Source organism: Grampus griseus (genome assembly GCF_964374135.1).
Source record: "Grampus griseus genome assembly, chromosome: 2".
Lineage (NCBI taxonomy): Eukaryota > Metazoa > Chordata > Mammalia > Artiodactyla > Delphinidae > Grampus > Grampus griseus.
Window position 1 is genome coordinate 3,413,845 of NC_139018.1, and position 24,440 is coordinate 3,438,284.

Consider the following 24,440-nt stretch of genomic DNA (forward strand, 5'->3'; position numbering starts at 1 on the left):
GCCGCCGCCCGGGCAGAGGCCAGGCTGCCGCAGGACATCAGGCACAGGCGCTGTGGCCCTCGGCCCCTCCTCTCCCGCTTTAGGTCCCTCGCCGGCCAAGCTGCCCAAGGGGAAGGTGGGGACAGATGAGGTTCTGAGTTGGGGATTGAAGCGATAAACTAGGTGCGACAGCTGGAACCAGAGGGGCAGGGAAGGGAGATATAACAGATTGTGATTAAAGGCGATGGCTGAAAAAAATAAAACGTACCCGTGTGACACCTTAGAGTACCCATTATTCAACCAGACAGCAATCTGAGTGTCACTCTGTTGGCGTTTAGTAACTGTGGTCACATCTAGATCAGCTGACTTTAAGTAAAGGAGAACGTGGGTGGGCCTCAACCAATCAGTTGAAAAGTCTTCTAAGAGCAAAACTGGTTTCCCTGAGGAAGAAGTAATTCCACTGTGGATGGCCGCGTCTGAGCCTGCCTCACGGAGTTCAGATTTGCCCCGTCTGACTCCACAAGGCATAAGACAGTTCCTCAAAAATCCACCCACCCGCCCACCCATCCATCCACCCATCCATCCCTCTTTCTGTCTCTCTCTGTCTGTCTCCATCCTGCTGGTTCTGTTTCTCTGGAAGGACTCTGACTGATCCACCCGGTCAGCTGAGATTCCTGAGTGACCTGCTGTAGTACAGCTAATGATTCCGCCTAAAGTTGAAGTCCCACTGCACAGTGTTCAGTCAGCTACAGCCCGTCCGCAACACCTACACATTCACCGAATCCCAGGTGCTGAGTCAGGGGCCTGCAAGGGGCCATAGACCAACTTGCTTTGAATGCAAAAGTCCCCTTTTCATGTCCTGGGAGGATGACCACCCTCGAACCAGGCAGTTTTATTACTGGCCAACTCTAATGGATAAAAAGTTCTATCTTTCACACAACAACAAAAACCTCACACTGTAATTTCTACCCTCTTTTCCTACCACGTTAATTTAATGCTCACCTCTAGAGAAGGCTAAAGATACTAAAAGCTAATATGTAGATTAGAGAGCAGAAGGCAAAAATCAGGCCACCTTGAGCTGTCCATGGGTTTCTAACCCTCCACCTTTTCTTAGCACAGCAGCTTCAGGGGTCAAGTTAGTGGAGTGCCATGGTGTTGACATCTGCACGCTGTCTGCACGCGTGGAGCGTAGTCTGAGAGCCACAGAAGGCGATCGTTGTCAGCATCACGCCATGGAAACCAGAGGGAATCTGTTTCTACCGTAGGTCTAGAAGTCTTAGATCTGATGCAGACTGCGCAGATCCATCACCACCTCTCGGCTGAGACACACCGATTCGGAGTGCACCGTGATCCCTGGACACAGAGCTAGAATCAGCTCTTGCACAGAGAGAGGCAGTGTGGCCTCAGGGCACAGCCTCACCAGGCCCTCTTCTCACTCAGACCAGGACCCGAGACTGAGAAGCCTGCTCAAGCTTTGGTTTCCTCACCTGTTGAAAGAGGGTAAAGCCTCTCTTTGCACTGGGCGCATGGGAAACAGACACGTCACCACGCGTGCATGTATGTGACCCGTGCAGCCCCCGCGTGTGGTGTGCACTGACCGTGGTGGTAGGAAGCCCCTGCTTTTACAGCTTTCTTGACATTTTCTACTTTCAGTATTTAAATGATCCTGCAGATGTTCTTCTCCCAGTTGCTAAATTTATTGAATAAACGCAAACCAAAATTGCTCAAGAAGTGTTTATGCAAAGTTCTCACAATTCAATAACACGCAGCCTTTCTATACCTGTAATATTCATCACCAGTGGGCGAAGTAATAAAATATTCACGCTGTGACACAACTGCAGTACAGTGGAACATATAAAGGTTTAAGACAGGAAGGGATATGCTCCAAAAAGAAACACTGATAATCTAATTTCAGAGACAGCAAGGAAAGAAAGGTTGATTATTCAGTTCTCTGTTTAAATGTGTTTTTTTTGTTTTGTTTTGTTTTTGGCGGTACGTGGGCCTCTCACTGTTGTGGCCTCTCCCGTTGCGGAGCACAGGCTCCGGATATGCAGGCTCAGCGGCCATGGCTCACGGGCCCAGCCGCTCCACGGCATGTGGGATGTTCCCGGACCGGGGCACGAACCCGTGTCCCTTGCATCGGCAGGCGGACTCTCAACCACTGTGCCACCAGGGAAGCCCCAGTTCTCTGTTTAAAACCACAAAGGTTTTCTTTTTGGGGGGTGGGTGGGGCCGTGTTGGGTCTTCGTTGCTGTGCGCGGGCTTTCTCTAGTTGCGGCGAGCGGGGTCTCCTCTTCATTGCGGTGAGCGGGCTTCTCATTGCAGTGGCTCCTCTTGTTGCAGAGCACGGGCTCTAGGCGCGCAGGCTTCAGTAGTTGCAACATGAGGGTTCAGTAGTTGCGGCTTGTGGGCTCTAGAGCGCAGGTTCAGTAATTGTGGCACACGGGCTTAGCTGCTCCGCGGCATGTGGGATCTTCCCAGACCAGGGATTGAAACTGTGCCCCCTGCACTGGCAGGCAGATTCTTAACCACTGCACCACCAGGGACGCCCCAAGGGTTTTCTACTATGCTTTTGATTTTGTTTTATTCATGTGATAGGGTTTATAAAGGTGAGTCCACCAAAGGCCAAATTACAGCTCTTCCTCCTATAACAGGAATGCCAGGTTCTGAGGGTCATATTGCTAAGACATACATTTTGGAGGTGGGGAGGTAGGGAGTCCTTCCACATTATATTTTAAATAGAAAGCCGTCATTTGGTTGCAAATGATATAACTGGAAAAACCAGCAGAGACAACAGACCATCACAGCTGGGCCACCCATACAAAAACCCAAAACCCCAACCTAACAGCAACATCTTCTCCACCAACAACAGGCAACGAGGAAACATAACCGATAGGAGGACCCCAGGTACTAGGCCACAAAAATGACCAAGGGCCTAGGGACTCACAACCCCCTTGTAACCCAGTTACAAGGCTTCAATGAGAGCATGAAAACCCTAACAAAGGCACTGAAGGATACCCGAACGAATGAGGACCCTTCCCTTCTCCAGTGTGAGATGACATTGCATCACAAAGATGTAACTTCTCCACAAAGCAATTTATACTTTAAAAGCAATCTTACATATAACTCTAACTCGTTTTTTACGTGGATGGTAAAAATCCTAGTAGCAATCTTAAAGGGAAGAACTGTCCCCTTCCTCACTTGTAGAATTAGTTCAATCTGGTTTCACAGCAGAATTCAGGTATCATCCTGGGGAATGTTCGCTTGACGATTCACTCACTGCTGACCCTCCATCACCTGCCGTAGCGCCCGGCAACTAGTAGATCCTCAAAGACCTGCTGAGAGCAAGCGGATCCTTTGGGAAAAGCACCTATCAGTCACCTTATTAACTGCAACACCAAGTAATTACCTAAAAACTTCCCGATTAAACCTTAGCTCTCAGCTGCAGTGTACTTTCGTCAGGGGAGCCTCCCCCGACCCAAGGCCCGGTTGGGTCCCTGATTTCAAGCTCTTCTATCATCCTGCCCCTTTCCTTTGCGATCTTTGTCTCAAATATAACCGGATGGTCGGGTAATTCTTGGCCTAATGTCTTCCCTCCTGGTACCACCTCCCAAGGTCCATGGTACCGCCTGGCACAGAGCAAGCACTCGCACGAGAGGTGAGTGAAGCTGGCTCTCCTCCTCCACGAATCCACACCGCCACTTTCTCTAAGGCAAGAGCTGCTTTCAAAGAATGCAGCTTTACCTCCAAATAGATGCCCGAAGAAAAGAACTACAAGCTAAACCCTTACTTTGAACAGCCTGCTATTTTTACAATCACTAAAATATGCTCTCAATCAAAGTTAAAGATCTAGAAATAAATACCTACAAATCTTTGTAGAATACTTAATAAAGGAAATTTACTCTCAAGTTTTCAACAGTGGACTTTTAAATTTTATGACCATTTCACAACTAAGTGTATAACAGCATCTTCTTCAAATGAAAATATGCTAGTCATTTATAATTATGCATAGGAGTTTATTTTTTACTTTTATTTGTGAGTTTAAGAATAGAAAATTTACCTGCAAAAGATAACCACTCATCTGTAATACTTATAATTCAATTGGTGCTATTTAAACACAACATTGGAACTGCAAGTTTTTCTTAAGTTGTTTACTCTGGTCCAAAGGTGAGTTTTACATAAGGCTTCTGAATGATTTATTCCCTAATATCTTGTTATGAAAAACCTCAAGGCAAAACAGTTGAATTTTATAGTGACTAACGATATAGCCACCAACTAGACTTTACCATCAACGTTCTTCCCTGGTGGTCCGGTGGTTAAGACTCTGTGCTCCCAATGCAGGGAGCCCGGGTTAGATCCCTGGTCAGGGAATTAGATCCTGCATGCCGCAACTAAAAGATACCACACGCTGCAACTAAGACCCGGCACAGCCAAATAAATATAAAAAATAAAATAAAATTTAAAAAACAAAACAAAACTACACATTCTGCATTCTACACGATAGAAATGAACTGAAAAGGGAAGGGAAGCTTCAGAGCTAAAGTACTTATTTCCTAGTCATATGTAGACCCAACTGTTTTCTTGCTGTGGGCCCCCCACCACTGACCAGATGCATACAGTTACAAAATTATAAATTATGCAAATAACCTTCGGTTAGTATGTTTTTTAGAATCGTTGTTGGATCACCTGTGTGGATGGAATTAAGTACTGATCGAGTATCTATTATAAACGAAGCAGAGACTTATACTTCTGGACAAGACAGAGTAACAGGAATGGGATTTGCCCTACTTCCTGAAACAACCAAAAAACCCAAGGAAAAACACATGGAATTCTGGTTTGCAAGACATGGATTTCAGATAGTGCAAGACAGAGAGAGATTTCTGAGAGATGGGGAACAAATGTCCCGCTTTCTCCTTTGATAGAATTTCCAAGTTGCAGCACAGGGAGAAAGAACCCGGGTGAAGTCCAGCAGACACAGGTGGTTAGAATCTGCAAGGCAAAGTCCCAGAGAGAAGAGAGCTGCACAGAGAGAACTCCAGAGATTGCAGAGGTCCTCCTGAACTATTCAGAAGTGGACTGAACAGCCCACTGGGGTGAGAAAACTACTGGAGGCTGCAAAAAGAACCACCTGAAAAGACCAGAGAGACCCAGTATTCACCCAGGGCCGGAGCAGTTCCTGTTCCCATCAACGAGACTGGAAAAATCCATTAATTCACAGAGGACTGGGCTCATAATCAGAACGGTCTTGTCTCAGTCGTGGGGGATAATTAGCCATAGAGTGATTATGACTATAGTCCTTCCTAACACATCTTAAAAGCAAGAACCAAAAGGATCAAACTGTTTGCAAGTAACTGCATCCCAAACAAATCCCCAGATATCACTAGAAACATATCGGTACGCAGTACTCATCAAGGCAAAACCCACATGGTCAGACGTCCAATAAAAAAATGACCAGACACGCAAAGCAGCATGAAAAATGTCATTTATAACAAGAAGGAAAACCAATCAACTGAACTGACCTGGAATTGACACAATGGTAGAATTAACAGATAAGGCTAAGATAGTATTCTATGTGTTCAAAAAGTTAGGTGGAGACATGAAGATATGGAAAAGGCATAAACTACATGAGATGAAGACTACAACGTGAGAAGAAAAATTTATGGAGGGAAATTAACAAAAGCTGAGACATTGCAGAAAAGGTTACTGAACTTGAAGACAGCAAAGGGAATCACCAAACGAAATACACAAAGAAAAAAAAGACTTTAGAAAAAAAGAGCATAAGTCAGCTGTGGAACAACTCTATGAGGCCTAAGACACATTTCACTGGAGCCTCTAAAGGACAAGGTGTGGGAGACAGAAAAAAATATTTGAAGAGATAAGGGCCAAATACTTTCCTAAATTTCATAAAAACTATAAATGAACTCCAAAGACAAGAAAAAGAAGGAAACTACACCAAAGCACATCATAATCAAGTTGCTTGCTTAAAAAGAAAAACAGAAAAAATCTTAAAAAGTAGCCAGAGGAGAAAAAGATACATTATGTCCAGAGGAACAGAGATAGGAATGGCAGCAGATTTCTTACCAGAAATAATGCAAGCGAGAAGAGAGTGGAGCAAAATTTTTAAAGGATTAAACTTTGACCTGTTGTTCTATACCCACCAGAGGTATTGTGGGTTCAGCTCCAGACCACTGCAATAAAGTGAATGTCAGAAAGAAGTTAGTCACACAAAGTTTTTGATTTCCCAGTGCTTATAAAAGTTATATTTAAACTATACTGTAGTCTATTAAGTGTGCAGTAGCATTATGTCCAAAAAAAAAAGTGCATACCCTAGTTAAAAAAATACTTTATTGCTAAAAAATGCTAACCATTATCTGAGCCTTCAGAGAGTCAATCTTTTGCTGTTGGAGGGTTTGAAATATTTTGAGGATTACCAAAATGTGACACAGAGACAGGAAGTGAGCAAATGATTTTGGAAAAACAGTGCCAACAGACTGGCTTGATGCAGGGTTGCCACAAACCTTTAATTTGTGAAAAACACAAAATGTGCGAAGTGCAGTAAAGTGAAGCATAATAAAATGAGGTATGCCTGCGTATCTTTCAAAGTCAAAGGCAATCCTTCGACAGATGAATGGATAAAGATGAGCACATATATACAATGGAACATTACTCAGCCATAAAAAGAAACGAAACTGAGTTGTTTGTAGTGAGGTGGATGGACCTAGAGTCTGTCACACAGAGTGAACTAAGTCATAAAGAGAAAAACAAATACCGTATGCTAACACACATATATGGAAACTAAAAAAAAAAAAAAAAAAAAAGTGGTACTGATGAACCTAGCTGCAGGGCAGGGATAAAGAGGTAGACATAGAGAATGGACTTGAGGACATGGGGTGGGAGGGGGAAGCTGGGACGAAGTAAGAGTAGCATCAGCATACATACACTACCGAATGTAAAAGAGGTGGCTGGTGGGAAGCAGCCGCATAGCACAGGGAGATCGGCTCGGTGCTTTGCGATGACCTAGAGGGGTGGGATAGGGAGGGTGGAAGGGAGGCTCAAGAGGGAGGGGATATGGGGACACGTGTATGCATATGGCTGATTCACTTTGTTGTGCAACAGAAACTAACACAGTGTTGTGAAGCAATTATACACCAATAAAGATCTGTTAAAAAAAAAATCAAAGGCAAAAGAAAGACTTTTCCAGATGAACAAATGCTAAAAGAATGAATCACCGGTAGATCTGTGCTACAAGAGAAATCAAAGAAAGTCCTTCAAGCAGAAGGAAAGTGATATCAGATGGATATCGAATGAAGAACACTGAAAATGATAACTATCTGGTTAAGTATAAAAGAGTTTAAAAAATTATTTAAATCTCTTTAAAATAGAACTGTTTTCTAAAAATAATATACGGTGGGGTTTATAACATATGAAGAAGTAAAATGACAATAGCAGGAAGACTCGTGGAGAAGAAATAGAAGTACACTGCTGTAAACTGATATTTACATGGTGTATTGTCACTTGAAGGCTGACTGTGACAAGTTAAAGATGCATTCTAGAAAAGCTAAATAATTGAGATCAAACAATAAAGAGTGATAGTCAAAAAGCCAACAAAAGAAACTGTAATTATAAAAGTATTCAATTGATCCAAAAGAAAACAGAAAAAGAGGAAAAGGGAACAAAAAACAGATGGGATAAACAGAGAAAAAATACAGCAAGATGGTAGATTTAAACCCAACATCAGTACTTAACAATGCAAGTTAATGGTTTGAGTACCTCAACCAAAAGGCAGAGATTGTTTGATTAAGGAACAAGACTTGGGCTTCCCTGGTGGCACAGTGGTTGAGAGTCTGCCTGCCAACGCAGGGGACGCGAGTTCGTGCCCCGGTCCGGGAAGATCCCACATGCCACGGAGTGGCTGGTCTTGTGAGCCATGGCCACTGAGCCTGCGAGTCCGGAGCCTGTGCTCCGCAATGGGAGAGGCCACAACAGTGAGAGGCCCACGTACCGCAAAAAAAAAAAAAAAAAGGAGCAAGACTCAACTATATGCTGTCTACGATAAGCCCACTTTAAATATAAAGATACGAATTGGTCAAAAATAAAAGGAAGGAAAATTATACACATTAGCACTAGTCAAGAGAGTGCTGGAGTGGCTATATTAATAGCATACAAAGCACGTTTTGGAGAAAATAATATTACCAATGATAAAAGGATCATTTTATAGTTATAAAGGAGTCAATTCAACTAATAATACTAATATTTATGCACTGAATAATATGCAGCACCTTATACAACTGCAAGAAACAATTAGAGATAGAAAATAAAAACCCCAATTACAGTAGCACCCAAAAATAAAAGACTCACTTATGAGTCTAAAAACATACATAGGGGATCTACATGTTGAAAACTATAAACAAAGATGATCAAAATGGGGATATATACTGTGTTCACGGATTGAAAGGTTCAATATTGTTAAGACAGCAATTCTCTCCAAATGTATATATTCAATACAATTCCAATTAAAACCCCTGAAGGCTATTTTGTAGATAACGACAAGCTGATTCTAAAATTTATTTGAAAAGATAAAATAACTAGAAAAGCCAAACAATTTGAAAAAGAATAAAAAGGTTGGAACGTTCATATTACTTGATCTCAACATTTACTATAAAGTGACAATAATGAAGACCGTATGGCATAAGCAAGAGGATCCCTAGATCAATGGAACAGAATACAGAGTCCAGAAACAGACTCACGAATATGGTGAATTAATTTTTGATTAAGGTGGAAAGGCAATTCAATGGAGTATGGTTAGTCTTTTCAACAAATGGTTTTCAACAAACACTTGGACATCCATAGGCCAAGAAACGAAACTGACAAAATGGATCATAGATTTAAATGTAAAACTAGAAAATCTTGAGGAGAAAATTTTTTTGAGTTTGGGCTAGGCAAAGACTTCTTATATATGACACCAAAAGCACTAGCCATGAAGGAAACAAATCAACAATTAGACTTCATCTAAATGAAAAACTCTGTAAAAGACACTGTTAAAATAGAAAGACAAGGCACACACTGAAATATTTGCAAATCACTTATCTGTCAAAGCATTTGTATCCAGAATATGTAAACAAGGCTCAAACTCAATAAGAAAACAACCCAATTAAAAAACAGGCCAATGATCTGAACAGACACTTCCCCAAGGAAGATACACAAACGAACACAGGAAGGAATGCTCGGCATCACTAATCAAGGAAATGCAAGTTAAAGTCAAAATGAGATGAAAGGACTCAAGACACCAAACGCTGACAAGGATTGGAGCAACCAGAACTATCGCACGTGGCCGGCGGGAGTGCAAAAAACGGCACATCTACTTTGGAAAACAGTCTGGCAGTTTCTTAGAAAGTTAAATGAATACTTAATCATACGACCCAGCAATCCCACGCCTATGTGCTCGCCCAAGTCTATGTCCAAAACTTGTACATGAATATTTATAGCAGCGTTATTGCTAAAAACTGGAAACAATTCAAATATTCCTCAACTGGGGAGTGGACAAATCATGATACCTCTATATAATGAGATACTACTGAGAAAAAGGAACAAACCACTAATACATCAACAACATGGAGGAATATCAAACAGATTACGCTAAGTTAAAGAAGCTAGACTCAAAAGGCTACACACTCTCTGAGTCCATTTATATGACATTCTGGAAGAGGCAAAATGACAGAGCTAGAGGACGGATTAGTGGTAGCCAGAGATAATGGATAAGGGGAAGGTCTGAGTTCAAAGGAGTAGCAGGAAGAACTTTTCTGGAGGGTCATAAAACTGTTTTATATCGACTGTGGCGGCGGTGGTTACATGACTACACGTATTTATCAAATCTCAAGAGAACGCCTCACTAAAAACGTAATCTTGCCGAATGTAAATTTAAAAATAATTTAAAACGCTACAGAAAGATAGTAAATATTTTCTAGGCTCTAAGTTCTCAAACCTTCTTGATTCACAATGCCCTTAATATCTTAGTAATTTCTTCACTGTGCCCCTAGACCAACAGAAATACCTATCAATTTAGGAGCTTAAAAAACCCCAGCTTTAGTGAGGTATAACCTTACCGTATGTAAAGTGTACAGTTCGATACATTTAACATTTACATACATCTGTGAAACCATTACACAACCAAGACGATAAATATACCCAGCATCCCCCAAAGTTTCTTAGTAACCTTTTTTTTTTTTTTTTTAGGCCACACCGTGTAGCATACGGGATCTTAGTTCCCCAACCAGAGATTGAACCTGTGCCCCCTGCATTGGGAGCGTGCAGTCTTAACCACTGGACCAACCGGGGAAGATCGCTTACTAGCCTTTTGGAAAAAAAAGTACATATAAATTAAGTTGGTGGCGGTTGGAGGTGGGGGTGGGTTTAGGTAGAATTGGCGAGGGGTGGAGTACGGAAAAAGATTAACTTTTTTTTCTCTTTTTACATTTATTTCACTTATTTAAAATAAGCACACACTTAATAAAAACATCAAACAAAACAAAGGGTAATTCTCTCAAAATAAGAACAAATCTCCAAGAAACGGCTCACGGGGTATCTGAAGTAGAAAAATCATTCGCTGTTTTTCAAAAAGCACTTTATGCCTGAATCTCCCCTTAGCTCATCGATGATGGCAGTGCTTCTTCACCCCACGTTACTGTGACTTTGGCAAAACAGAAACAACTAAGCAAAAAGAGGAATGCGTGACTTAAATCATTACCTGAAAGAACTATTGGAAGCTTCACTGGTTAATATACTTCCTTGAATTCAAAACATCCTTTCCTCTCTCATTTCTTCACCCTTACAACAAGTAATACTTTCCAGTACACACTGTAAACATCAGATATAAAAACAGTAGAAGGAGACTGTCCAACATCAATCCTTAAATGAAACACGAGACAATCATCCTGGGGATCTGGGCATGATACCTCCCACAGGACCCAAGAAAAACTCCTCTGACCTTAACAGAAAATGTTGACTTGAACCCTAAGCATGAAAGAAAACTTGTAAGGTACTATCTAGTCATTTACAAGCAGTACGCATTAAAATACCATGATGAACTCATTTTCCCTGGAAACCCAACATGAGTCCTGATAAGGACAGTACTGCTATTACACTATACACGACAAGGTTTTTTTTTTTTTTAAAGAAAAACGCATTTATTGATTTTTGATAATGGCAAATGTGATACATGATCATCATGAAAATTTTTTAAAATGACAAAAATTTACTCATAAAAGGGGAAAATCCACATAATCACACTATCTAAAGGCAGCTACTATTAACAGTTTGCTCTCTATTCCTCTAGAACACAGTCTCCCGGAAAGGTAAGGGTAGACTGCGTAAGGGCACATTCTGCATCTTTTTTTTTTAATTGATTAATTAATTAATTTTTGGCTGCATTGGGTCTTCATTGCTGCACGCGGGCTTTCTCTAGTTGTGGCGAGCAGGGGCTACTCTTTGTTGCGGTGCACGGGCTTCTCACTGCGGTGGTTTCTCTTGTTGTGGAGCACAGGCTCTAGGTGCGTGGGCTTCAGTAGTTGTGGCACGTGGGCTCCAGTAGCTGTGGCTCGCGGGCTCTAGCGCGCAGGCTCAGTAGTTGTGGCGCACGGGCTTAGTTGCTCCACGGCATGTGGGATCTTCCCGGCCCAGGGCTCGAACCCGTGTCCTTGCATTGTCAGGCGGATTCTTAACCACTGCGCGACCAGGGAAGCCCCACACCCCACATCTTATTCACTGACTGCTACAGAGTAATCCAGCACCAAAGATGTGGGTAATTCTAGAGAGGTCCATCTTGACGTGAAGCACTTTTGAGCCATCCACTTCATTCAACCATTGATCTAACCGATTCCTTTTCTGACCTGCAGGTGGTTTCATCTGTGACTAAGACTAGTCTTAGTGCCCTTGTCCAGGCAGGAGACTCCAGAGTGAGCATTACTGAGCCTCTGACATCCCAAACCTTTCTCTCTGGAAACTGACAGCCCAGGGGGAGTTAAGAGTTGTCACAGGTAGTATGTGAGGGCTTAACCTCAGGGGGCAAGGCAGGGAGGCCATTCAGAATGACCTGGAGAACACGTGTAAGCAAAGCGCTGCGACCCAGGAAACGCCGTTTCTGACCTGCTCCCAGGTGGCGCTGGTGCTGCGGCCTTGGGGCAGCGCTCTTTGAGACGAGTGGTTCGCACACTTTTTGGCCTCAGGACCCCTTTAAACTCCTAAAAATGATTGAGGATCCCAAAGAACTTTTGTTTATGCAAGTTATATCTATGGATATTGACTGCAGTAGAAATTAAAGCAGAGGAATTTTAAAAATATTCATTCATTAAAAAATAGCAAACCCATTATGTCAGTATAAATATAAATTTATAAAAAATAAATTTTTCATAACATTTGCTATTTCATAAAACAACTCATATTAAATAAAAGTATTTCCCAAAACAAATTCAGTGAGAAGAGTGGTACTGTTTCACATCTCTGCAAATCTCTTTACTGTCTGGTTTAATAAAAAACAGCTGGATTCTTACATCTGCTTCTATGTTCAGAATGTTAATTTGGTGGAAATATAGGAAGACTGTCTCCAGCAGATATGTAGTTGGAAAAGGGAGGGGTATTTAATAGCCCTTTTAGATATTGTGGACTTCTTTGATACTACACCAAAACTTGATAAGTGGTAGTTTACTAAAGGTTAGCTATTCTGTGGAATCATAAATCTTATCAATGAGGGGGTCTCTAATTCACGAAAATCCACTGGTGTGTCTTGCATTCTGAACGGCCCTCTGGCCGATGAATGATTTGGGATCATCAGTTTTGGTCATTTAGAAAATACTGGCCTCACTGAATTATGTGTATTCATATATTTTAAATATATTGCCTATTGGACTGGACTGCTATGCTTTTTAAAAACAGAGTTATTGAGAGATAATTCACATATAACACAATCCGCCCTTTTAAAGTGTACAATTCAATTGTTTTTAGTATACCCACAGGACTGTGCAGGCATCACCATGCCTCATTCCTTCTGTCGTGTGTATTAAAGATCTAATTCATTCATAACGACACCAATCTCAGCAGGAGAGCTTGCAGCACCCGGAAGCTGAAGCTTGCACTGGTGGATACAAATCTTTCAAAATCCAAAATTTTGCCTGAAAGCTCAAATTTTATCTTTGGCAACAAACACTGTCAATTATTTTCCTTAAAGTGACATTCTTATTTTATTTTGTGAGAAAATGCTCCCTAAATATCCAAGTCTGAATAACCTGTCTGTCAATCTTCAAGTAAAAATGGTGTTCTGTGAAAAAAGTGGCTACGCTATTAGCTGGATTTTGCTATCAGTGTTTTCACTATGAGAGAAATGCCAATGCCTGAAAAACAGATTAGTCAATTGAAAAAAAACAAAAACAGATGGCTGACTATATTTTAAAAATGAGTGAAATTAAGAGATAATGGAGTTTATGTAATTTAGGCCTGAGAATTTAGATGCCAGGAGTTTCCCTTCCTGAGTAATTCTCCTTTTCATCCTCATCTCCCTGAACCTAAGTTTTTGAAATCTGGAAAATAAAAGTCAGGCTAGAGGATCTATAAGGTTCCGTTAATTTCTAGGACTACTGTCTATGATGTATAAAAATACACAGCACACGTGAAAAGATGCTGGACATCATTAGCCAAGAGGGAAACGTAAATCAAAACCACAGTGAGGTCCTACCTCACACCTACTAGGATGGCTACCGTCAAAAAGACAGATAGTAACAAGTATTGAAAATGCGGAGAAACTGGAACCCTCATACCCTGCTGGTGGGAATAAATGGTGCAGCCACTTTGGAAAGCAGTCTGGCAGCTCTCCAAAACGCTAAACACATAGTGTTAACACGTCACCAGCAATTCCACTCCTAGGTGAACACTCGAGAAATGAAAACATATATGCACAAAAATCTTGTACATGAATGGTCACAGTAGCATTATTCATAACTGCTAAGTAGCAGAAATAACCCAAATGTCCATCCATGGATGAATAGATAAATAAAACGTGGTATATATTCATATAATGGAACATTATTTATTTATTATTTTTAAAATTTATTTATTTATTTATGGCTGCGTTGGGTCTTCGTTGCTGCGGGCAGGCTTTCTCTAGTTGCGGCGAGCGGGGGCTACTCTTCGTTGTGGTGAGCGGGCTTCTCGTTGCGGTGGCTTCTCTTGTTGTGGAGCACGGGGTCTAGGCGCGCGGGCTGCAGTAGTTGTGGCACACGGGCTCAGTAGTTGTGGCTCATGGGCTCTAGGGCGCAGGCTCAGTAGTTGTGGCGCACGGGCTTAGTTGCTCTGTGGCATGTGGGATCTTCCTGGACCAGGGATCGAACCCATGTCCCCGGCATTGGCAGGCGGATTCTTAACCACTGTGCCACCAGGGAAGTCCCTGGAATAGTATTTATCAATAAAAAGAAGTTCTGACACACGCTACAACATGGATGAAACTTGAAAACATTACGCTAAATGAAAGAAGGCCACATAGTGTATAATGCCATTTCTAAGAAAGATCCAGGTTAGGCAAATCTATAGAGACATAAAGTAGATGAGTAGTTACCAGGGGTGGGGAGTGGGGAGTGGGGAGTGAGGGAGGAATGGCAGTAATGGTTAATGGGTATGGGATTTCTTTCAGGGGGATGAAAATGTTACAAAATTAGATGTGACGATGCCTGCACAGTCCTGTGAATACACTAAAGACAACCGACTTGTACATTTTAAAGGGGTAGATTGTATATGTGAATTACCTCTCAACAACTCTGTTAAAAAACATACAGCAGCACAGTCTAATAGGCAACATATTTAAAAGAAGTAAACGTAAGAAGTATAACATCTGTAGAGCTTTGGATTCTTCACAGTAAGTGGGCATTAACGTCTTTAAAAATACTACCACAGGGACTTTCCTGGTGGTCGAGTGGTTAAGACTCCACATTTCCACTGCAGGGGGCATGGGTTCGATCCCTGGTTGGGGAGCTAAGATCCTGCATGCCGCATGACGCGGCTGAAAAAACCAAAACAAAACGAAACAAAAAACAACTATGACAAAACAAAAATACATACACACACACACACACACACACACACCAGGCAATCCTTCAAGCAAGTTGGCTGAGTGCCACTTCAGTGGTACGCACACCAGGGGCGTCCAGAGGGAACTACAAAGGGGCCCCCATTTCTTACACCTGCCCTGCTGGGTCCAGGCACTGCCTGGGGTGGAGGCCTTCCATTGGCTGCTTGAAATCTGCACCCACTCGCTACTCCTGAAAGGGTTAGAAACCACTGCCAAGTACCATCCCCACCACACGCCTTCTTCATCATCATATCTGTCATCAATGCCTTCTGTCTTTATAGAAAACAAAACAACAGCAAACAAAACAGAAATCCTCTCTGCCCCACACCACTCATTCAAGCTCGAGGTAAGGGAACGGCTGTGCTCTCTCCTGCCCTCGCTCCAGTCAGAGGACAGAATGGACGGTCTGTCCCCTGTTCTCTCAAGTGACGCGGAAAAGCGCCTCTTGTGCACATATCTTCATGGGACAGTGTAACTCATCTTGTACCAGATTTCTCTCTGCACCTTCTTCCCGCCTCATGGGCAGTCCTGTAACTCTACCTACTTCCCCCGTTTCACCTTCTTCACTGCCTTACCTTAACCTAAAATGACATATTACTGGTCAGAGCCTTGGGAGGGCAGAAGCCTTGGTCACCACTCTACTTCCTCATCTGAAAAAGTGCTCAGCGCATACTCGGGAAGTGTCTGCTACGTGCTTTAGGGGCAAAATAAAGTGGCCAATACTCTGAAGATGGCTTGAATTTCCGGGTGGGGAACAAAGCTAAGACGGCAGGAGGAGAACCTGGCTATTAGGACATGGTTTTAACAGGGAGATGAGGAGTAATGATTATTTAATCTAAAAAAAGTCTCAAGGGCTTCCGGTCTCCTAGGTGGTTCTGGTAATGCGCACCGCCTCTGTGAAACGCACGGGAGAGACTGATTCAAGCAGGCAGGCCCGACGTGGTGCAAGGGCAGGGCTCTGACCCCAACCCGCCAAGCCTCGCCTCACTGGGCTCCGCAGACTCCTCCCTCCTGGGTTAAGAGTGGGACTCAGGGACTGCAGGCAGCCGAGGCTCTGTCGAAACTGAAAAACCTTCCATACGTGTCATTTAATATAGAATAAACTTACGTGTTTATAAATTTAATAGATGACATATTAGTACATGTAATTCAAAAAGAGAATGAATTTAATATATAATAAAGCAGCATTTAAAATCGACGGAGAAAATGGAATGTTCAACACACAATGTAGGGACTAATGATTTTTCAATCATTTTATAAGACAAAGTTATATCCCTACCCTGAGCCATTAAAAAAAAAAAGTTCCAGGAGGATTACAAAATGTACTGTGAACAACAGAATTATGAGAGTGTTAGGAGAAAGTATTAGGGATTTTTCTTTGTGATTCTGGGGTTTGGGAGGCCTTCCAGAGTAATTGAGAGTTGAAACCGAGAGGGAAAAGAAGACATTCCGCAACTTTCCTTAGTCTGAATGGGTGAGGTTTTTGAGGATTTACTGCTCAGTATATGCTTGTGACGGTTCTTCTGGTGGGAGTCTGGTGGAGGAACCCAAACGGCTCTCACAGTCCTAGGCTGACTACATGCTGGTAAATTCTGAACTGTAAGAGTTAACAGTAATAAATTAATCAGGTTGATCTCAACTTTGGATACAACAGATTGTGAATGCAAAAAGAACCCGACTTTCTTTTTCCAAAGCAAACACACTAACGTAAGAAAGAAACATATTTTAGGTCAACGAGTCTAGTCAATTTTGAAATATATAGCTTTGGGGAAAAAATCAGAAACTTAAGGAGTTCAATGGAAATCAGCATTTAAAATTTTATGTTAAGCCACGAGGATTCCCTAGTAACTGGGGAGTACTATTTCAAAAGCAGACAAAACACCAACAATTCAAAAAAGCTCAAGAGAAAACTGGAGTTCAGTGTCAAACGTAAGAGTTTTAGTAATGGTATCACATGAAATGTTTCCAGGCGGTAGTGACTGAGGTCACAATGGGACCTGCAAAGGACCCGGGAACAGGAGACTGAGATTTTGGGGCTGAATGAAACCAACGATGAACTAACTACAGGATGACAAGAGCTGGGTGCATCTCAGCTCATCAGGGTGGACTGTCCTGACACCAGCTTGGTCCCACCACTGTCTTAACTCCTCCCCATCATTAGAATTTTCCTGTACATGTATGGACAACATGCTTACTTCTAAATTATATATGAGCACTATTACATTAATGTTATATATCTTAAAAAAGATTTAAAGAGGGTAAGGCAGTAAGTACAAATGAAAGTTCTAACATTTCTACCCCACAGGGTAGTTGTGAGGATTAAATGAGTTAACACATGTAGGGCACTTTCGTCCCTAGAAGGTCCCTCGCTGTAATCCAGGACATATTACAAAGATTTTCATTCTTCGAGGTACAAGTACAAATTTTTGAACAGCAGCATTTTTTCGTGGCAAGTGTCATGTTAGGCTCAAATGTCTTAGCACAGTCTAAGAATATCAGAGTCCTGTTTGTAACTCAGGTTTGGGACACGCTGGTTAAACCGTAATCACTTACCATATGGACTACTTCTGGGTAAATAGGCTCTGTGATCACATTCCGATTATGGGTGATATATTCTACCATTTCACTTAAAGCAGCTCGTTTTACTTCCTTCCACTTTAGGTCACTTAGTGGATCGGAAACAAAGTCAAAGAGGACACAACACTGACGTAACTTCTGGATAAAAAGCTTCTCTTGATCAGCAGGAGGAACATCTGAAAAGGAGAAAGCAAAGTATATTGACTGCAAAAATGCTTAACCCAGAATTATTGTGAAATACTTTTAAGCTTTCTACTATTTTTATTTCGAATTAATAGAGATTCAAGAAACAAGAGATGGGGCTTCCCTGGTGGCGCAGTGGTTCAGAGTCCGCCTGCCGATGCAGGGGACACGGGATCATGTCCCGGTCCGGGAAGATCCCACATGCCGCGGAGCGGCTGGGCCCGTGAGCCATGGCCGCTGAGCCTGCGCGTCTGGAGCCTGTGCTCCGCAACGGGAGAGGCCACAATGGTGAGAGGCCTGCGTACCGCCAAAAAAAAAAAAAAAAAAAAAGAAATAAGAGATGGGGTAGGGGTGAATAGAGGTTAAACATTCCTTAAAGAAAATGAAAGGAAAAAAGAACAGCTAGTCACTGCTCAGATCATATGCTTCGTATGATAAAGTTTCTATACTTTTTAACTCTCTGAAGCCACGTCCAGAGTTACTGTTCAAAATAAATTCCTTCTAAATGCATTCATTCAACAAACATAACCTAGCACCAATGATCACATGCTGGCACTGTGCTGGGCAGTGGAACAAGAGGCAAAAACCACAGCCCCGGTGTGGAGTGAGGGGCACGGACACCCACACCGCGTGACAGCTGCAACAGGTACAGACAAGGTAAGAAAAGGTCACAGGAAGGATGCTCCCTCAGGTCTGCTGTTGTTCTGAACTTCCAGGGGAAGGGCACAGTGGCCATCCATCGGCCAGCTGGCAAACAACAAGTGGCATCAGTGTGGAGCTTCCCAAACGAGCTGTCACACACACGCTGTGAGGGTCTCCACCCTGGTGCCCCACACAAAGCACATCTCCTCCTCAACGCGGGCTATGGTCAATGCACATTACACACGATGTCAACAATGCAGAAAGAGCGCAATTGATAATATTACTGAGGGAGTGCTTACCAGGGCCAGGTGCCATATTAAAAGCTTTATACATATTTACAAAATGTAATCTTTGCAATGACATAACAGAGACGAGATACAGGCATAGAGGGTCAGTGCAGGGCTGGAAAGTGATGGAGCTCTGTGTGACTTTCTAGAATTCTGGGAGGTCTGGAAAACTCCAATCTGCCAGTGTGAGCTTGACAGCTTTTTTCAGTGAAAATGAGATCAGTGGTGATATTAACGAATAGGGTTTATAGACACATTGACTGAAATGTGTCCAAGATCTGCAAAATGGCTCCAAAGATCTCCATGACTCAGTGAACCAGTATTTTCCACGTGATCAATAAATGGTGTTACAGTATCAGTCAAGGGCAAAAGAGCCATTCAAAGGGCAAGAGATTCCACTGGTTTTTGTTTTTTAAAATTAATTTATTTATTTATGGCTGTGTTTTGGGTCTTTGTTGCTGCGCGTGGGCTTTATCTAGTTGCAGTGAGCGGGGGCTACCCTTCGTTGCAGTGCGTGGGCTTCTCACTGCGGTGGCTTCTCTTGTTGTGGAGCACCGGCTCCAAGCGCACGGGCTTCAGTAGTTATGGCACGTGGGCTCAGCAGTTGTGGCGCACGGGCTTAGTTGCTCCGTGGCATGTGGGATCTTCCTGGACCAGGGCTCGAACCCGTGTCCCCTGCATTGGCAGGCGGATTCTTAACCACTGCGCCACCAGGGAAGTCCCAGTCCACTGGGTTTTAATGTAATAAAGTGTATAGAGAGTTTATTCACATGGTTTCAGAGTCCACATTGCAGATTCGTTCAAGAAACTTCTCGTTTGTTAAGTTTTGGTGTAGTATCAAAGAAAATGTCCACAACTATCTGAAAAGCCTATTAAAATACTCCTCCTTTTCCCAATCAGTGTCTTCCTACATTGTTTCAACCAAAACATGTGGCAACAGACTGAATGCAGAGGCACACAGGAGAATCCAGCTCTCTCCTATTAAGCCAGACATTAAAAAGATTTGCAAAAAGAGAAAATGATGCCTCCCTCTCACTAAACTTGTCTTTGTTTTAGGAAATATGGCTATTTTCATAAAAGTGTGATATTTCTGTTAACATGTAATAAGGTTTATTATTTTTAATGAATTAATAAACACACATTTTTTCTGGTTTAATTTCAAGCGTGGTCAGTATCGGTAGCCAAATCCGCATAAACAAAAGCTCTCTGGGTCCTACATAGTTTTTAGGAGCGTGAAGGGGTCCTGAGATCAAAGCTGCTGGGTGCCCTTCCCCACAACAGCCGGCACCCCAGTGGGCGCCTAGGGGCGGGGCCTGGCGCTCCTGCTTCCACCCGCCTCTCTCTGCCTCAGAGCCCGCCCCGCCCACCCTGCTTTCCTTTCCTGCCCTAACCGCCCCCTCCTGTTTGGGGTTCTTGCTCAGGCCTCCCTCCCTGCCTGGTCAGAGAGGACGTACTCCTGGGCTGTCTTTAAGCTCCTACTGCCTTTAACAGGCAGCTGCCTTGCTGGGCACTTCTTCCCCATCTAGCTGCTGTCTGAGGGCAGGTCCCAGGTGATTGTTTCCTGGTTCTCGGTACCCCCTAATGCCCAGTGTGGAGCCCTGCAAACAGCAGGCACTCAGCACAGCCACCGGAATGGCCCATTTCCTGGGGAGCTCCCCTAGTTCCCACACTGCACGCAGAGGTCAGCAGTGCACAGCCGGTGCAAGGGGTGAGGATATGCTGCCTGAAGGGGACTCAGGGGACCATGGGAACCGAGCTGTGATCCATAAACATTCTGAGTCCAGGTGACTGGAATCACTTAAATGAGTAACAGTCACTATAATGTCTGGGTATCTGTACATGCAGATATCCAGCCCTTTTCAATGAAAAGCTCCGTGCTTGACTTCAGTCCTCACTCAATTCGACACCTCTGCTCACCCTCCACTTTGCCAGGATCATCTTAAATGAGTGCATTTTGTAGCCACAGCTTGTATACGTGGAACCTTCTGGCTTCCTCATGTCCTTGGTGCCGCAGAGAACTGAGAAGCCCACATTTACCCCAAGAGCCACCTGATGATGACTTAGCTGTCACCAAAACACTAAAACAAACCTATTATGATAAGAAGGAAGAGCAGAGTAAAATCTTTTTCTTTTTTCATAGAATTTCTATCTAAAATTCTTCTAAAAAGCAAGGAAATCTCAACTTTCTGGAAACTGTCAATTGTCCCAGGGTTCCAGACAGCTAAGGTGTTACTGTACTATTTTCGTTTATAGTTTATAAAAAAGAAGTTTGTGAGCATAATCTCATGAACTCTTTTATTATTATTATTATTTTTGTTTGTTTTTTTGCGGTACGCGGGCCTCTCAGTGCTGTGGCCCCTCCCGTTGCGGAGCACAGGCTCCGGACGTGCAGGCTCAGCAGCCATGGCTCATGGGCCCAGCCGCTCCGCGTCATGCAGGATCCTCCCGGACCGGGGCACGAACCCGGGTCCCCTGCATCGGCAGGCGGACTCCCAACCGCTGCGCCACCAGGGAAGCCCTCTTTTATTTTTTAACACCTCATGTGGTTACATTTACAACTGCACTGTTTAAAAAAAAGTATATTGTACCAATCAAGTTGAATATAGTTGTAAAAATATTGCATCCATAGCCCCTATCAAGTATTTCCATATGGTTTTTGAATGCAAGTTAATTTAGCTTCTTATTGGTCACCATATTTTAAAAATCTTTACTTTCTGCTGCGTTAACAGGACTGTACCACTGGGAATAAAAATGAGTGGAGGTGGCAGAAGAATATGCTTTTTTACCTTTATGTATTCTGATTCTTTACCGGTGTGAGTTATTTTTGTAATAATTAAAAAATAAGCTCTTTAAAAACTATTAAGTTAGCACTGCTAATCTTGAAAGAAGAAAGAAGGTATGACAGAATATAACCTGTATCTGACTTTACTGTTCTGATTATCATGTAATGTGAACCAAATGATAAAAACTAACTGGGACTGACACTGTTGGTATATTACACTTCAGTGTTTGGTATTCAAGAGTGCCTGACTCTTAGGTAATAAACCATGACCCTGGATTTGACCCAATTCTTACAATTACTCCTACGAAGCAGAATTTTAAAAAAAAGAATGGATTTTGAATTCTGCCCATGAGTGACACTGGCTTACTTTAATTTTAAACTGTACACGGACTAATAACACCAACATTCTTGTTTCAGGACATATTAATGAGCAGTCTTAAGCCCGGAAGAGAATACCAACTAAATAGCATAATATGAGACAAAATTCTGTAGCCTGTGGGCACTGTCAGGAACCCCGTGACAGGGCTCTGTAACTAGAAAGGGATGTGAAGAGGACAGCTGCCCAGGACAAGTCCCAGGACACCACCCAGAGGCCCAACACCATATTGAGTCCTCTGACCTAAGAGGAAGAGGAACACGGAAGAGGCAATCACCATTTTGGCTGGAGAACGCTGCCAACGTTACTTAATATACCCTTTTATTATTATTATATTATTAATATACCCTTTTATTATTATTATATTATTAATATACCCTTTTATTATTATTATATTATTAATATACCCTTTTATTATTATTATATTATTAATATACCCTTTTATTATTATTATATTATTAATATACCCTTTTATTATTATTATATTATTAATATACCCTTTTATTATTATTATATTATTAATATACCCTTTTATTATTATTATATTATTAATATACCCTTTTATTATTATTATATTATTAATATACCCTTTTATTATTATTATATTATTAATATACCCTTTTATTATTATTATATTATTAATATACCCTTTTATTATTATTATATTATTAATATACCCTTTTATTATTATTATATTATTAATATACCCTTTTATTATTATTATATTATTAATATACCCTTTTATTATTATTATATTATTAATATACCCTTTTATTATTATTATATTATTAATATACCCTTTTATTATTATTATATTATTAATATACCCTTTTATTATTATTATATTATTAATATACCCTTTTATTATTATTATATTATTAATATACCCTTTTATTATTATTATATTATTAATATACCCTTTTATTATTATTATATTATTAATATACCCTTTTATTATTATTATATTATTAATATACCCTTTTATTATTATTATATTATTAATATACCCTTTTATTATTATTATATTATTAATATACCCTTTTATTATTATTATATTATTAATATACCCTTTTATTATTATTATATTATTAATATACCCTTTTATTATTATTATATTATTAATATACCCTTTTATTATTATTATATTATTAATATACCCTTTTATTATTATTTTTCACGCTAAGCGCTGTAACAGTCTTCTACACCAATAATGTCACAAGTACCTCATGTTTGTATAAATCTTTTCGCCCCCTCCCCCCTTCCCCAAACTATTTTCACTGATTTGTTAATGTGAACTTGGGATACTTCCCAATTATTTCAAGGTAAATCCTTGATGATACCAGGAGCAAACCACATGGACATACTCATGCAAAACCTGCAGGGGGCGAGGAGCAGAGAAAAGACTCCAACCCATGGCACCTGAAGGTGAGAACGGGTCATCCTTCTAAAAACATACGTACTAAAGGGAAGCCTGTAATTAATAAATGATGCAAAGGGATGTTCAATGAAGTTACCCAGAGTGGGGGGCAGCCCCCATTTCTGGCTTTGTGAGTGTTCCTGGTCCCACGGTGGAGGAGGGCAGCGTTCTCACATCAGTGGCACGCCAGACCAAGCTATAAGGAGTGGACACCTCCACCGACCCCTGACCTCCAAAGTGGAGGTGAGCCCTGGGGGCTACCCAAGGTGATGACAGTAGAACTTCTACTGATATTTTCTTCTGCAAAGAATAACAAAGTAAGATGCACTGGTATTTAGTATAGGAATTGAGCACTGGAGGTGTGTGCTTGAGACTACTCTACTGCCAGGTAAGTCTGATCAAGGGTCTGGAGGCCACTGCTGGGCAGTGGGCAGGCCTTCCCAAGTGAATCCTAAATGACTGAGCATGTCACAGCTGACTCCACAGGTGTTTTGAGCATTTGGGTACCTCAGTTACTGAAGGGACCGATGGACGTGACAATAAATTTTAACCACCAAATTGTAGGATAGGACATGATAAGGCTGCATCACTAAACTACCACTGTATGTGAAGAGGCATCATGTGAACTCTATTTGTGAGGAGAAAAACTATGGGGGGAAAGAAAAAAAGCCAAGCCCACTTCCACATGACACGTCTTGGTGGTGAGGAGAAACATTCCAAGATACAAAAAGGACCAACTTTCAGTAGGACAGTCACAGAAAGACAGGCCTTTCTAGCATGCAGATGATGGCTTTTCTCAAATAAACATAACCCCAATGAGACAAAAAGCCAGAGCTGCACAGACCACAGGCCCAGAGAACATCACCTGGAGAGATGCCCTCAGAGGCATGCCCGTAAGGGTGGGAACCACTTTGCGCTCACTCATGTACTCCTCTGCTAAGCAGCTAAGGCAGATTGACTTTCAGAGACCCCCGTGCGTCCACCGCTCCCCGCCCCCCACCCTCCCAGCACTTGTGCCACCTTCCTGATAGTATGGGGCCACGAGTCTACGAACATGTGCCTGTCCTGAGCCTGCAGACAAGAGACAC

General features: G+C 42.0%; 1 protein-coding gene across 6 annotated transcripts in view; it reads right to left on the reverse strand.

Moving 5' to 3' along the window:
- PPP2R5C (protein phosphatase 2 regulatory subunit B'gamma) overlaps positions 1-24,440 on the reverse strand; it is a 132,655-nt gene that overhangs the window by 34,899 nt on the left and 73,316 nt on the right. For 4 of the 6 annotated variants that reach the window (XM_082647300.1, XM_082647304.1, XM_082647301.1 and 1 more), the window contains one exon: positions 17,642-17,841. The exons of the other annotated variants lie outside the window; for them this stretch is intronic. In XM_082647300.1, coding sequence (XP_082503426.1) covers positions 17,642-17,841 — 200 coding nt within the window. The remainder of the gene's footprint in view (positions 1-17,641; positions 17,842-24,440) is intronic. 6 annotated transcript variants of the gene reach the window in all.